Below are 14,831 nucleotides of genomic sequence, written 5' to 3'. Positions count from 1 at the left end.
AAGAGACAAAGAATTTCCTCTCAAGTCTAAGCAGAAATAACCTGTGCATAAAGTGCTTTAGCCAAGAGTTTGAAGTCTACCCAAATTGTTTCACTCAGAGTAAGAATGGAACATATAATCCCATCCTAAACGTATCCCAACAGATAACAAGTGTTATAGAATCAACAGTCAAGCACCACAGTGTTACAATGTCATAATCATATCAGAAATGTCTCCTAGTCCAAAATGGACCAATCTGAATCTCCCAAACATCCCAAATACTGAAATGTCATATTTGTGCTCTAAACCCCAATCATTGCATGGCTGTGCCTGCATAGCTTATCAGTAGCACCTAAAGAAGCCTTCTACAAACAACCAAATCCACAGCCAGTAAGTTATAATATTTTTTTATTCATGTTAGAATTTCTATCAGTGTTTGAACATTAATATTTAGAGAGTTTGTACAATTTCCATTCAAAATTTAAAATGAGAACCACACTAGATCACAAATGGTAACTAAAACACAATTCAGAATGGTATGAATATTCATACTCTCTTTCTCTCTTAACACTGTTAAACACTTTGTTTTCTCCAGGGGGGTTACAAGGAAAAGTGTGCACTGTAATTGTATCTCAGCAGTGTTCCAAAACATAATGGTATCATCATTACATATAAACTCTTTAAAAATATACTTCTGTCAAAAGACTTGATGACTACTATGTACACTACAAAAATAAATTTTCATATAAATAAATTATATGGCATAATTTTATCTTTGTAACTGAAATGACACAAACCCACTCCTACCAAAACAGGCAGGCAATGAGACCCAGTTTGAATATTTTTTCCTTTTAACTCCTTACACTAAAAGCTACGACAAGTCCTTAATGTAGATGTTATATACTCTTTCCTATTTAACATTAGTAAGCACTCTATACAAATAAAAATCCATTAAACAGTAAAAACATAACTGTAATAGTGTTTCCAATAGAAATAAAATCCCTGCATCTTGTTTTGTTATAAACTGGCATGACAAATACTGTAAGAAAAACATTCTTATGATACAAAAATATAAATATCACCCATGATTAAAAAAGTTAAAAAACAAAACAAAATAAATGTTGCCAGCCACTGAATTCTCCCCTTGCCAATGTGACTGTCGAACAACAAGGTCTACATTGTGCATGAAGGAGCAGGCAGCTCGCCCACACGCAAGCATGCAGGAGGACTTGGGCAGGGGCAGGTGGGAGACACTGCAGCTCACCCTGGGCCCCTTCCCTCGTGAGGAAGAGGAGGAAGCAAGACAGCCTTCAGCACGGGAGGGGCAGCGGTGTCAGCGGGAGCCCTGCCAACCTCTGACACGAGAGCGCGCACGCTCGGTGGTTGAAGGCAGCTTCCAATTAGTATCATACAGTTGTGTTGCAGAGTACGTATGATCTGAGGTCACTATGCTGCTAGTGCTAAATTGGGGCCCCTCGACTTTTTGTCATGAAGAGTTTTCATGTTAGACAGTGAACTGGACCAGTAGGCAGTTGCGACATTAACCCTTGGTGTGCACTGAAACAGTAGCTTATGTATCACGGGAATGACACCAGGCTCTCGCCACCTGCTCTTCGAGCGTTCACATTGGAGATCTGTAAACAAGTGCCTCATATCAAAGTGTTTTCAAGTGAGCAAAAAAGGCATGGAAATTTGTGCATTCTAATTATCCCCATTTGTTATGCTGGCAAGGTCTGTGGGCAAAGATAGACTCCCTGAAGCCACTGCAGAAAAACACTTTCCCATCAAAGAATTGGCCACTGCTGTTCAGATATCATGCATAAAGAAAAGCCCCACCACTGCTGTGTCTAGAAACTGAATATGGGTTGTGTTTGGCTCTGAGTAAACAACTGAACATCTACCTGCTCTAAAAAACAGCTTGGAGGAGAGCAGAAAAAAGATGACAAAAGAAGACAGAGATAATGAAATTTTATGTTGCACTATTTTAAATTTAGGTTCTCTATTCTTAGGGTTTGTTTCCAAATGGAACACAGATTGTAGTGTTTTTCCAGACCCTTCACCTGCAGCAATCCCCTTTTAGTTTAAAAATAATAGTACAAAAAGCTAAATTAGTTTCGCAAAGAGATCCCAGTTTAGCTGTTTTGATTGAAAGTGCCAATGCAGCATGGGAAAACACAAACAATAGAGGGAAGAACAACCCAGTCCTTCTGTGTCGTTACCGTCCCAGGCCTATCAGAAAGCCATTTATATTTAAAAAGTGAATATATTTTTTTATCCTTCCATTTGATCACTTACTATTAACTCCTTCCTGCCAAGAAAATAAGGTGACCAAAGATACTGGTTTCAATGCTGTAAGGATACAGCTGAGCTGTGGCTCACCATCAAACAACTCCTTATCCAGCTTCTAATTCCACTCATCATTAACAGTATCAAAATAAGGCAGATGCTCATTGAATTTCTATAACCACCAGCACCTCTCAATATCCAGCACCTTTGGAAGTGAAAAAATAATGGTTATAGTGTTTGCACTTACCTGGCACCTTTTGCAAGGAAAAAAACTAAATCAAAGCACTACACAAACAGTAATTAAGCCTTACAACATTCCTGGGAGGTAGGTAAGTGTCATTATAACCATTTTACGGAATGAGAAACTGAGGCATGGGGCAGTTAAGTGACTTGACCAAAGTCACGCAAACCAAGTCATTAAGGGTCTGGGAACTGCAACACAACCCCAAACCTCAACTCCCTGTCTTCTCTTGTATTTCAGTTGGGCCTTTCATGATGGCAGTCTGTGGTGTGTATGTTGGTAAGCACCAACACAGTGCCTACTAACAGGGAAAGCCAGACTCACATCAGCATCAGTGGGTTTATAAGCCCACTAAGTGTTAACATACAGTAAAAGAGAAACTACAGTACACCAGGAACATACACACAGAAGCATGCATATTTCCAGGTGCACACATGGATACATACAGCAAAACAAAACCTGCACATAGCTAAATCTATTTAAGCCTCCCAGATTAACTTGCTTTTCTTCATATCTGCTTATTTTAAAAAATTACCACGCATAGCGTGTTTGAAAGTTAACCGTAACATTTCATACTACCACAGGGTTGTGATACGCAAACTTAAAATATTTTAAACAGACATGTACCTTTTAAAAAAATCCTATTACATAAGCAATATTTGCATAGAATTATACAAGTAAATTATAAAATATTTAAGCAGCAGCAACTTATGCTGAAATTTAGAACTAGATTAAGCTTAGTTGTGGCACAGAGATCAATGTACAAAAAGTACAAAGCGCACACAATATTGTCCCCATTCTATTGCCCAGAGGCAAATTACTCCAGATTATACTACTTTACATTGTTCTTTTGTATATTACATATGTGTACATCTTTTAAATACTTAAAAGAAATATTTAACAAAATAATACAATAGGTTACAGTAACAGTGAACTGTTGTCCTGATGCAGCATGTCCTTTTCTACAGCTTCAAGCAGTTCTTCTCTTCAAGCAGTTCTGGAAATACAGTTTTCCATCTTTGGCCTCTTCTTTGCTTCAGTTATTACCCTGTACAAATAAAGGGAGAAGAAAAATAAACATTCATTAAAGTTCAAGAAAAACAAACAAATCAAGCTAATCCAACTCATTTCATGATTTTTGTGGCTACAGTTAGCAGTCAGGAAATGTTGGCTCTGCTTTCATCTCAGTCATAAATTTCTTGATGAAGAAATACTGATGCCAATTTAAAAAATGCAGATGCTTTAATTTCTGAGTTCCCAGCTTTAGACACTTGTAACAAATTCAGTGAAAACCAAAGAGCACTTGGAGGAGAAATACACTACACTGAATACTGCACACATTTAAGCATGCACTTCAGCTCGAGAAAGCTGAGCCCAAGAATTTCCTTACTCTGTGGATACTATTGTCATATTTCTAGACTTCGAGGCTAAAGGCATTCATGTCTATTTGCACTATGGGACATTTGGAGAGACATTTTGTAAATCAGAGGGTGATTTTATTACAAGTCATCACAAAAATTTCCATCAAGACTCTGTGTGTGTGTTTGTGTCTGTGCACACACACGTGTACACGTGAAATAGTTCTGCAAGGAAAATGCAATTACTTGCTCTGGTCAAACTGGTGTCTGTCACTGACAAGCTCAGTCAAGCAAACAGAAAAAACAGGGATCCACAGCTAAGTAACTATTCTAACTCTTTCTCTTTCCCCCACAAGAGAAAAACAGGGTAAATATAGGGAGAAATGATTTTTCAGGTACAAGCCCCAAAAAGCATTCAGAGCAAAAACTCAATGACTTTCTCCTTTTCAAAATATTCCTTATTAAAAATAACGGGAAACTAAATCAAACCAAAACAAAAAAAAACCCACAAAAAAACCCCACAAAAAAATAACACAAACAAACAAACAAGTAACTACACAAAAACCCCAACGCCACAAACAGCTTTCTTCTTCCCCAAACATTCTCTAAAATATCCTGTCTGTACTAAACAGCACCATCTCCTGTAACCTTCTCTTGCCAGCCTAAAGACGGACAATCGAGTCTCGCAAGGTGTGTCTGTTGTTTCACAGGAACACAATAAACACCCTGCTAGGTCAGATCCACCCTGCACAAATCTGCAGTAGCCACTGCAGCTGCCCCTGGCCAGGCAGAGGTTGTCCCACAGACCCCTTCAGTGTGCAGGTTCACTGGGTGGTTCTCTGAAGGCCCCCAAAGAGCAGGGGACACGCTGCTGTGCCCAGTGCAATAGGCATGGTAGGGCTTCCCACTTCTCACTTGGCTCCTCTTCCAGAGGTGTTCAGTTCTCTTTATGGACTTCAAATTCTTTCACATACCATTTCATTCTAGAGAGGACAACTCTTGAAGTAGCTGGCAATTTTACACTCTCCTAGGCAACGTCATTCTGTGTGATGTTTTGGAACATGCCTGACTCAGGGATCAGAAGACAGGACCTATCAATGGTAAATGCAGTCGCACAGCTCTGAAGATGTTACACAACATCTCTGCTTCATTTTCCTTATCTGGTAAACTAGGACTGCACAATGTACCTACGCACTTTGCAAGGCTCTTAGAAGTAGTTCATGTCTGAACCCACTATGACCTCTCAGTGTGGGAAAGTTTTATCTTAGCCAACCTCATTTCTAGTGCAAAATGCAATATTTGTGGTCAGCAGATTTAAGATGATCTGTGACCTGTAAGTAGTGCTCCCTAAAGGAAAGATACCTCTGAGAAATTCCATCTTTTCCCTTTCTTTCCATCACACCATTGCCCGACACAGGCAAACCTGCAGTTATGTGTGACGGACCTACCTTACTGTGAGCTGTTGCCAGATATCCTTTCCTCACATTCAACATCTTGCAGTTCTATAACTTCTACTTTAGAATTTCTTCTTTCACACCGCACATTGTAAGGCACGTGGGGGTCCTCAAACAGCCCTTGGTCAGCTTCATGGTGTCCCTCAGAGGACGGAAAGCTCCCTCCCCGAGAGCTGTGGCCGTGCACTGCAGGGTGGACAGCAACAGTCACTGAGGCCGAGGCAGTCACAGTAGTGATAGGCTGGCAGTAGGCTGGGCCCGCGGCACCGAACACGGGGCTCCTCACGCTGTGAGCGTTAGCCTTGTGGCCCAAGCGATCCCTAGTGCTGGGTCCAGAATGCCCCTCAGTAGAAATCTCAAAAGCATCCCTGCGAGGGCGGTAAGGAGGTGGTCGCAGCCCTTCCCTCGCGTCCCGTTTGGGCTGTCTGCCCTGACGCCAAGCCTGCGGCGCGCTGCACTCCGGACTCAGCTGCGCCCTGGGGCTCGACTGGTGCCTGGCTTCTGGCTGAACCACCTGCAACAGAGATGCACTCTTACACTTCTGACAGAGTGAAGCAAGCAAATAAAAATCCTTGCTTGTATTTTCTTTTTGCTGAGAATAATCATAATAACACTCTGACTCTACAAAGGTAATGTGGAATCTGTAATTGATTTTTCCATGGGTTTTGTCTGAAGTTATTAAAGCCTGGAAAGCACATCTTCAGAAAAACACAGGATGACAGCTGAAAACATTATTGTAAGCTTCCTACATGCTGGTCCACCTTTTCAAAAGGATGGGTGACAAGCACTCGATCTTAACTCGTTCAACAAGCAGAATTGCAGGCATTTGGAAAAGGGTCTATTCCATGCAGGGTACATACACAGGATGTTAGTAGGGTAGTTTGTATAGACTGTAGGAATCTGTTTTCTGATTTCCATAAAAAGCGTGAAGCGCAGCAGCCACATCAGTCAATAAACCGTGACCAACTTCAAATGTGACTGTGCTTGTACCTATTTCTAGGCCTCTGCTGAACAAAACCAGATCCGCATTGCAGCTCAGCATGCAACATCAGCAGGGGTAGGAGACAGAGCTTTTTCACTTTCCTTTGAAATCACAATAATGCCAACCCAGTAGCAAGATGCAACAAGGCCCAAGATTTGGTACAACACTTCAGCTGCTTTCTTATAGCTCTACTAATCTTTCTCTCCAAAATGTGATATCAGAGAGATATGCGACAGTGATCCACAAGGAGCTGTGTAGACGAGGTTGAGATCTTTTAATCTCTCCCTGTTCTCCCTCTGAAAACAGTCATCAAACAGACTGAGAGCTCTCTCTTGTGGCTGGTGCCAATATGATGAAACAGCAATTATACATGCCAAAGACCTCTGCTTTTGTACTGCCACTTCATCCACAGCTTGATTCCAAAGGAGAAGATGAGGAAAACCTTCACTCCCTGCTTACAAATTTTGGCACAAGTCACAAAGCACAATCAGTGAGAAACAGGAAAGAGTTTTCCATGAAAATAAATAGATTCAAATTTAAAAAAACCCCAAACACTCTTCTTGTCCTCCTACCATATGAAAGCTACTTACAGTGGATCTCGCAAAGAGAGGATTCTCAGTGGCTTCCACTATAACTTGATGGACCGGTGCCCCGGACCCCTGGTTGGCCTCATACTGATGAAGCTCTTCACTGATGCCAGACACCGTGGTTTGCGAGCTGTACTCTGAATCAGAGGAATCCGAAGCGTTGTTCGTGTGCCCAGGTGGGAGTGCAAACCTCACGATGCTGGGCGGCGGCTCAGGAGATGGTGTGGGCAATCTGTTATGTCCGTTGGCTGGAGAAACCTGATAATGGCAACACTTTCAGTAGGGGTCAGCTAGCTTTATCTTTTTAATCATTAGTGCTTGACACAAATATTCTTCTGCACAACACAGCCTCCCACACCGCGACAACCTGGGCACCAGTTTTCTGATAAACATTTATAGTGAACTGAAAAAACACAGTGAAAGGGAAAAGACATGATCTCTATCTGTGGACATGTATGTGAGCAGGATTGCACAGATTCTTCTGGGCATTGCTGTCTCAGGAAGTGTGTCTATGTGTGTGTGCAGGCACTTGCACTTTAAAATATAAAAATAATACCTGGTTTCTCTCCCCCTCCACCAAACATCAACAGTGATTTTGTAAAATCACCTCATATGTGTAGATACAGCATGATTCAGTGTCTGTTTGCAAAGAGAGATGGATACACACATCACAGCAATGTCTATGGCAAGAACATGCACACACATACTGTTCAAGGAGCAGGTCATGTATACTGTTAGGAATACAAGACATTACACAATGTTGTCAAAACTGCTTTACTATTAAAAGAACCCAAACACTTCTGAAGTATTACCAGTCCTATATACATACCTTGTGTTTTATTCTTGTACACACATACATACATATAGACATGTGAACAACAGCACACTGATTCTACTAACACATGATAAAGATATCCCTATGTAATGCAGTAATTGTATTAACTGCAGAGTAGGTAATGAATGATCAACCACCAAATGTAGATTTGGTATCTGTGAATCCTGGTATCTGGAGCTGGGCTTTACACTGTAAAGACATCAATATCTCAGTGAAGCCTTCCACCCATCAAAAATGCTGCTTGAGCCAGGAGAATACTGCAGGGAGTGGTGACTGGACAGCAGGGACCTTCTGGCAGACTGATCATGGTTATCAAGGTGTGGTCTGTGGACCACCACTGTGTATGTTGGTCCACACAGGCCTTCCTGGTGGTCTGCTCAGTTACACATTTTGAGGAATGCTACAGAGGCAGTGAGGTAGTATAGAAGAAGGTATCTGTACAAAACAAACTGTCTTTTGCAAAATATTGGGGGAAATCCTTATTTTACAAACCAGTTTGCATATAACATAATGCTTTTAAAAGCATAAATGTCAGGTTTGCTGACTGTGGCCTCTAAAACAAAACTTATTAAAAAAAGGCATTAAAAATAGAAGAATATCAACTACATAACAAACAGCAATTTTAATAAAAATTTTAAAAAGCCTAGAGAAAAAGACTTAATCCAAATGAGTTTTAAAAATAGTTTCTATAAAAGGGGAGTGGTTGGGGGGGGAAGAAGGGTACAAACACTGCATTATTTCTTCTGCTTACTGTTAATTTTACTGACCTCAGGGTATGGTCCAAAGAATGAAAGAAGAACAGGAAGCAGCACCAATCCATTGAGAACTCCCAGAATGGTTAAGATTGCCAAAACAGCAAAGAAATACCTGAAGTACATTTTAAAAGGTTTGGAGGAGAGAATAGCCACAAAGATTGTTAGAAATAAGAGATTGCAAATTACTCCTACATACGTTAAAATAATACATATACAAACTAAATCTAACATATTACTAACATTGTAGTAAATAATTGTATTGCTTTCCATATACAGATATAGGAGTTTTTACCTTTTGAATTAGAGAAGCTACATTCCACAAAGTGTTAGTTGATAAAGGAAAGAAAAAAATTACATTTGTTAATTTCCCAGAATCTGGAAGCATGTAATGTTATTTATGAATGTGTTACACAAACACAAAAATATGGAATGTGCAGGGAATAGCTGAATGGATTGAAAGCACAAATACAATGAAAAGGGGCCCCCATTAGTGAAAACCCAGCAGAAGCAAACAAATGAAGTGAAGGGTGTAGAATTTAAACAATTTAGCCTAGAAGGAAAAGAAGCCCTCTTCTCCCAGCAGCTAATCCACTGTGAAATGCTTCTGCAACTTACAGCAGAATGTCTAATTAAATCTACAGTATATCAGGTAAGGGTTTTCCTTGCCGTTCATTAATCACAACTTAACGCCTAGAATTCTGTGAGTTCCAGTTTTACCAAATAGCTTGAATTGCAACCCTTTTACAACACAGGAACCAGCTTTCTGCAAAGAAAATGCTGCCCATTCTATAGTAAGCTTCAGCATTGTACTGAGTAAGAGTGCTCCACAATGGCAGAGCTGCATTGCAGGCTAATCTTTTGTTGAACAATTTAGCATCTCTGAATACTCTTGTTTTGCGTCAGCCAATTCAAACATAAAGGCTGAAATACTATGGAAGAAGAGAAAAGTGCACAAGTAGTTGTCCTTTCCCACCACTGAGGGCTAAGGTCTGGGATCCTTCATGAATACCAAGGTAAACCTGTCAGTAAAAGGAAAGCCTTGCTAGTTGGTATTCGGCACAGCTGGGGCTCAGACTAAACTTAAGGCTGCGTTGTAACTAATGATTTCAAGGACTCAGTCTTGGTAAATTCCTGGAGGAGAAGGCAAAGGAGAAGAACAGAGGGCAAGTTTGCCACTAATGGGTCTGCTGATTACATTGTCTAACTGGCAACGAACTTTACTGCCTCCCTGTTTCCACATCTGATCAAATATATCAGACTCCTGTAAAACTATAAATATCCTGCTATTGTAAACATTTGGGAATTTCTGATCTGCATTAGCAAAAATCAGCAAGCCAATCTACTCTACTAACATAAACCACCAGAACTTTATACTGGGACACAGATCAACAACAGGCATTAAAAACATTTGCATCTCATCCATCTAACGCTAGAATAAACAGGAGGATTATAGCTTTAACCACTTGGTATATACAATGTCTGTTAATTTACTTAATCTTCCACATTGTCGGACTAATCTATCGCTTTCCGGAAGTTTGGGATCTTCTTCGGCCCTGTAACAATGCTCAGGCTCCCCATAGTTTATTTTATTTTATTTTTTAAACAAGGCAAACTAAAGTCAGATTGTGCTATAAAATGAGAAACTGATGGCCTGAAAAAAGCGAAATAACGTAAGTTGAAAAGTTGAAAGGCTCGTTTTATAAACTGAGAGAACATCCAATCCAAATTTGGTGTGAATGGCTGCTACAATCTTCCATTTGCTGTGACACAAAAATATGCTTGCCAAAATCTCATCTGTTAAGTAGAAAAGTAGGACACCAAATGTACCTCTCTAAATTTAGGTTAAACCTATCAGTAACCTATATGTCAAAATGTTCCAACCCTTACAAGATCAGGTCCTAAAAGAATAATTCTATTTCTTCAATACCAATACAATAAGTAAAAATATTGACTCGGGAAAAAAAAAAGTCCTATTTCAAGACATGCAGTATCTGTATAGTAATAATCCTCCTGTAGGTTTCATGAGATCTAGCTGCAAACTGCCTGCTTTCTTCAATTCTCTTTCATACATAAACAAAAAGCTTGATGAGATTTAGCAGTCATTCTCTCAGTTCCTGCCCCTGACATTTTGTTGTTCTTCTTGTCAAATGGATGTCAGTTAAGTCTAGTCATCTATCCAGCTTATGTCTACCTAAGCAGTTAAGCCATCTTTCAGAGCGTTTTTATTTGGCCCAGTTCTACCTCAGTTCCATTTTAGGGCTTAGATTACTTTTTTTGTGTGTGCTGTAGTTTACCACAAAGAGCCTGTGTTACTTCTAAGATTAGCCATTTTGCAGAGCTCCACAGGTTGTTCGGAATAGAATAGGATCTGTTTCATTGCAGTTCTCAAATTCCCCACAACGAAAAACTTTCTTTCCTCTCTACTTGATGAACTCACATTCTTAATTAAATTCAAAAGAAACAGTCTGCTTGTAGTTCTAAACAGAAGGGCCTTCAGGCTTAGCTTTACAAAATTTTAGTATGAAGTTCTGTGTTCATATTTATGGTTCCCCAGCTTCCAAACAGGGCTTCCCTCCCCCACCTTTTCCTCATTATGTAAACCTCACATAATGATAGAAGGGGAAGGTCCTGAGAGAGTCACTTGCAGCACAGTTGAGTGTTGGTAGGCTCACGTGTCCTTTGCATGCAAATTCTTGTGCACACGAGAAGTCTGGAGGACCTCAAGGTCAAATCCAGCTAATACTGGACAATACTAGATGCTTTGAACTAACTTAAACCCATAATTAGCAAACTTTCTAAAGAGGAACATTTTTGTGTTCTCTCATGCTGAATGTCAGACTTTCCTGGAACAGATTTTAATGCCAGCAATGGAAACACTACCACGTCTAGCATGTAACAAGGAGTTAATAAAACAGAGGGAAAGCAGGACCATGACGTAGGCATGCTTGACACACCATGCATAGTAATAAAATGACAGATTTGCTGAAGTGACTGAAAATTAAAAGCATGCTTATTTTCAATTTAAAAAGAAAGTCAACACACACAAATGCTTTACCTGACAATAAAATCAAACTCTGATCCTGCGAGCATTAACACCCCAAGCAGAGTGGACACAGCCCCATCCAACACTGGCGCAAACATGTGTTCCAGAGCAAGGACAGCCCTATGGTTCCTGTCTCCTATGGCAGTTAAAAATGCCTGCAAGACAAAGAAATCCATTTCGTTAGACAGACATGCACAACCTTCCAAACAGCCTCTCTTACAGCACGCACAGTTTTCCATCAGTTAATTGCTCCAAACTACAGTTTAAGAAAGTATCTCTGCAGCTGGCTAACCCTGCAGAGAAGTGTGATCCTGAAGTCACAAGCCACATAGCTGCTGCTGAAGTCACACCACCAGAGTACACCCTGACGACAGAGTCAGACCATAGTAATAATTTTGGAAGTAATGCCTGCTTGCCTCAGCAGCCTTTTGTCTCCAGCTTTGCTTATTTCTACTTGTAAAGAAGTCCTGTCATGGTGAAAGCATGGTGTCAAAATTTCAGAGCTACTCCTCTCTTGTGGGGCCGTGACTTTCATGACGTTTTTTTAACACTTCTATTTCATTCAAACACTTTTGCAACTTCTACTACTTCAAAGCTAGCAGGTCCATACATACAAAAATGTCTCAGGAATAGTGCTGAACATGCCTGAGCAACAATACGAGTAGTGAAATGTCTTTCTCCCTCCAACTCGCTGGTGAACAGGCTACATCAAGAACAGTCAATTGCTGTTGTTTGTTATGAATTTGTCTTCTCTTCGTATGACTTGATGGTTTAAGAAAAGAAAAATCTAGCTGACCTTTTTCCTGTTACTTTTAAGGGATCTCTGGTGACTCCTCTACTGCCTATTAAGATCTGAGCTCAAGCAGTACTCTCAGTACTAGAATTTTAGTGTCTTTTCTCTACAATTTTCAGAATTGAAAAAAAATTTCACAATTCACGAGCAACAGCAGAGAACTGACCCACAAGTGAATCATTCTTAAACTCAATTAAGTTCTATATCAACAGTTCCAGCACTGCCCTTTTTTGTTTATGCAACACTGGTTTGACTGTTTATATGCAGGAAGTTCTGTGTAGGTCAGTATAGCTGCTATCATCTGAGGTTTACTAGGCATTCTTTTATTTAAAGCTTATGCTTCAAAGTTTTTGACTCCAGTGTCAATGTGAGACAACCACAATTTTCAGTTTGCTTGGTATTTTACTTTCACCCATAGATGACCTGTAAAGTCTTGTAAATTAAATTAGTTTCTTCCCACCCAGAAATAACTGGTTTGTCCTTTTTACTCCAGCTTTTCTGCTTCAAATCTTCAATTCTACAAAGTTGTCATTTCTTTCTTCCTCTTCTACACCATTAGTTTGTGACACTTCCCAAACTACTCCAAGTCCTAGCAAACTCTTTTACCTCCAAAAGCCTAACTATGCATAGCAGCAGGGGAAAAAAGATGTCATCACTTCAGGCATCCAATTGCTCCTCTTAAACCTTACCCTACTTCCCCTATGATATTTTCTTAAAATTATTCTTCTCCTGTTATTTTACGTGCCCTAACTCTGTACATCCTCTATACCAGTAGATAAACAGTAGAAAACTAATTTCCTACAGGCTGCATATTTGTGCCCACTATTGATATCTGAAAATAAAGTGCAGATTTTACAAGTGGAAAGCGAATCCAAATATGTTCACATTCTAGTAGTGCAGAAAGATCAAATGACACTATATGTGATTTTTAAAATCTCCTTTAAAGGCTTCTCTTTCACAAAACGTAAGATCTACATGTGAGAGGAAACAAAAAGCTACATAGCACTGGGGCAGTAACGGTGAGGCTGCAGAAAAGGACCATGACAGTCTGGACTGAAGTAAGGTGATACATAAGCTCTGCTTGTCTATATAATTGCATCAATCAGACAACTAGGTATCACACGTAACGTATCCTCTCTTACCTCCTGAGAGACTGTCTCATTTGTGAGGAACAGCCACATCAAGAGCAACTCTGTTCCATCAAGACAAACTGAAAGGTTCACAAAACTGTGACCATTTTCCTTCCAAGAATTATGTCACTGACTTAAGAGACTAAAGTAAGGATTTGTGATCCAAACATTGCCACCATTTTATTATAAAGTGTTTTTATATGCTTGATTTTACATACCAAAGCAACATGAACAGTGAATTCCACGCCGATGCCAACAGAAGCAATCAGGATAACCACAGGCACTGCACTTAGCTTTATTCCAATTAGACCCATCATGCCAAACAGCTCCACAGTCATCAGAGCCAGCACCACCACCTAGATGATGTCAAACACCCGTTAGTAACTTCTTACACTCAAATGAAGAGAAAGACATGTCAAAACAACATGGTGACTATACATATATATATATACTCTTCAAAGTCATCCTATATTCCCAAGACTAGCTGCATATGCTTGTTTTGTTGTCTTCAATGGCAAAGAAATGCTGAAGAGCCAGTCTAAATTACACTCCTAAGAACCATTTAACAGACCAAGCATCAGATTTGTTCTGGTTACAATCTATCAGTGATCTGAAAAGCAATTTATTCCTTCTTTTTATGTATGAATACCTCCAAAACATACATCTTTTTTTCACCTGTCTCTCAGACAATCCTTCCAGAAAAAGTGACTTTCAACTACCTGTATTTGAACCCTTTTTGCAGAACTGCAATTGTAAAATGAGGATGACTTCTCAGTAGGTTCAAAGCCCAGAAGAAAGTGAATGCCATAATCAGCTGATGAGTCTCGGGTTACAGAGGGGCTCTGAGCTTTTAAGATACTTGGAGGGATTGACATGGACAAAATGAACAGTTAAATCTAAGGGAAAGCTTTTATTTTTCTTTCATCTACCTTGTAAAAAAAATTTAGGAAAAGGGAGGGGAGGAAATCTGGGGAGTCAACTTTAAAAGTTGCTAAAGCCAAGCAGGAAAAAAAAGATAGACATGCTTATAAAAGCAATAGTGGACTCTGAAAATAAATGCCTTTTCCAAGGAAAAAAGTATGCACTACAATAAATGATTTTATAAGCTAATGAATCAAGAGTAATAACATAAATTGCTTGATTAAGTGCTATGAAAAATATTCTAGACTAAACATTTACCTTTTAACATACCTGTCATATAAACGTACATTACAAAAACTAGTAACTGTTTTATGCTTTTCTACTTCTGGCATTTTATAAACCATACGATAGTTTATGGAATTTAAACATAGGAACATCATCATTCAATTTAACTTGAATGTTTATTGAGAGGCTTATGGTGCCTTGCAGAAAGCATGGAGGAGTATTCTTTTCAGTTTATAATTTTA

At 39.6% G+C, this 14,831-nt stretch overlaps 1 protein-coding gene across 1 annotated transcript in view; it reads right to left on the bottom strand.

Moving 5' to 3' along the window:
- Positions 1-5,313: 5,313 nt before the first annotated feature.
- Positions 5,314-14,831, bottom strand: part of PTCH1 (patched 1) — a 36,860-nt gene continuing 27,342 nt past the window's right edge. Inside the window, 5 exon segments of the mRNA XM_009073597.1 lie at positions 5,314-5,832; positions 6,930-7,145; positions 8,490-8,589; positions 11,533-11,675; positions 13,662-13,799. Of these exon segments, the coding sequence (XP_009071845.1) occupies positions 5,314-5,832; positions 6,930-7,145; positions 8,490-8,589; positions 11,533-11,675; positions 13,662-13,799 (1,116 nt within the window).

This window comes from Acanthisitta chloris, unplaced genomic scaffold, assembly GCF_000695815.1.
Source record: "Acanthisitta chloris isolate BGI_N310 unplaced genomic scaffold, ASM69581v1 scaffold25934, whole genome shotgun sequence".
NCBI lineage: Eukaryota > Metazoa > Chordata > Aves > Passeriformes > Acanthisittidae > Acanthisitta > Acanthisitta chloris.
Note: the sequence above shows the minus strand (reverse complement) of the source record. Positions and strands in the feature narration are given on the sequence as shown.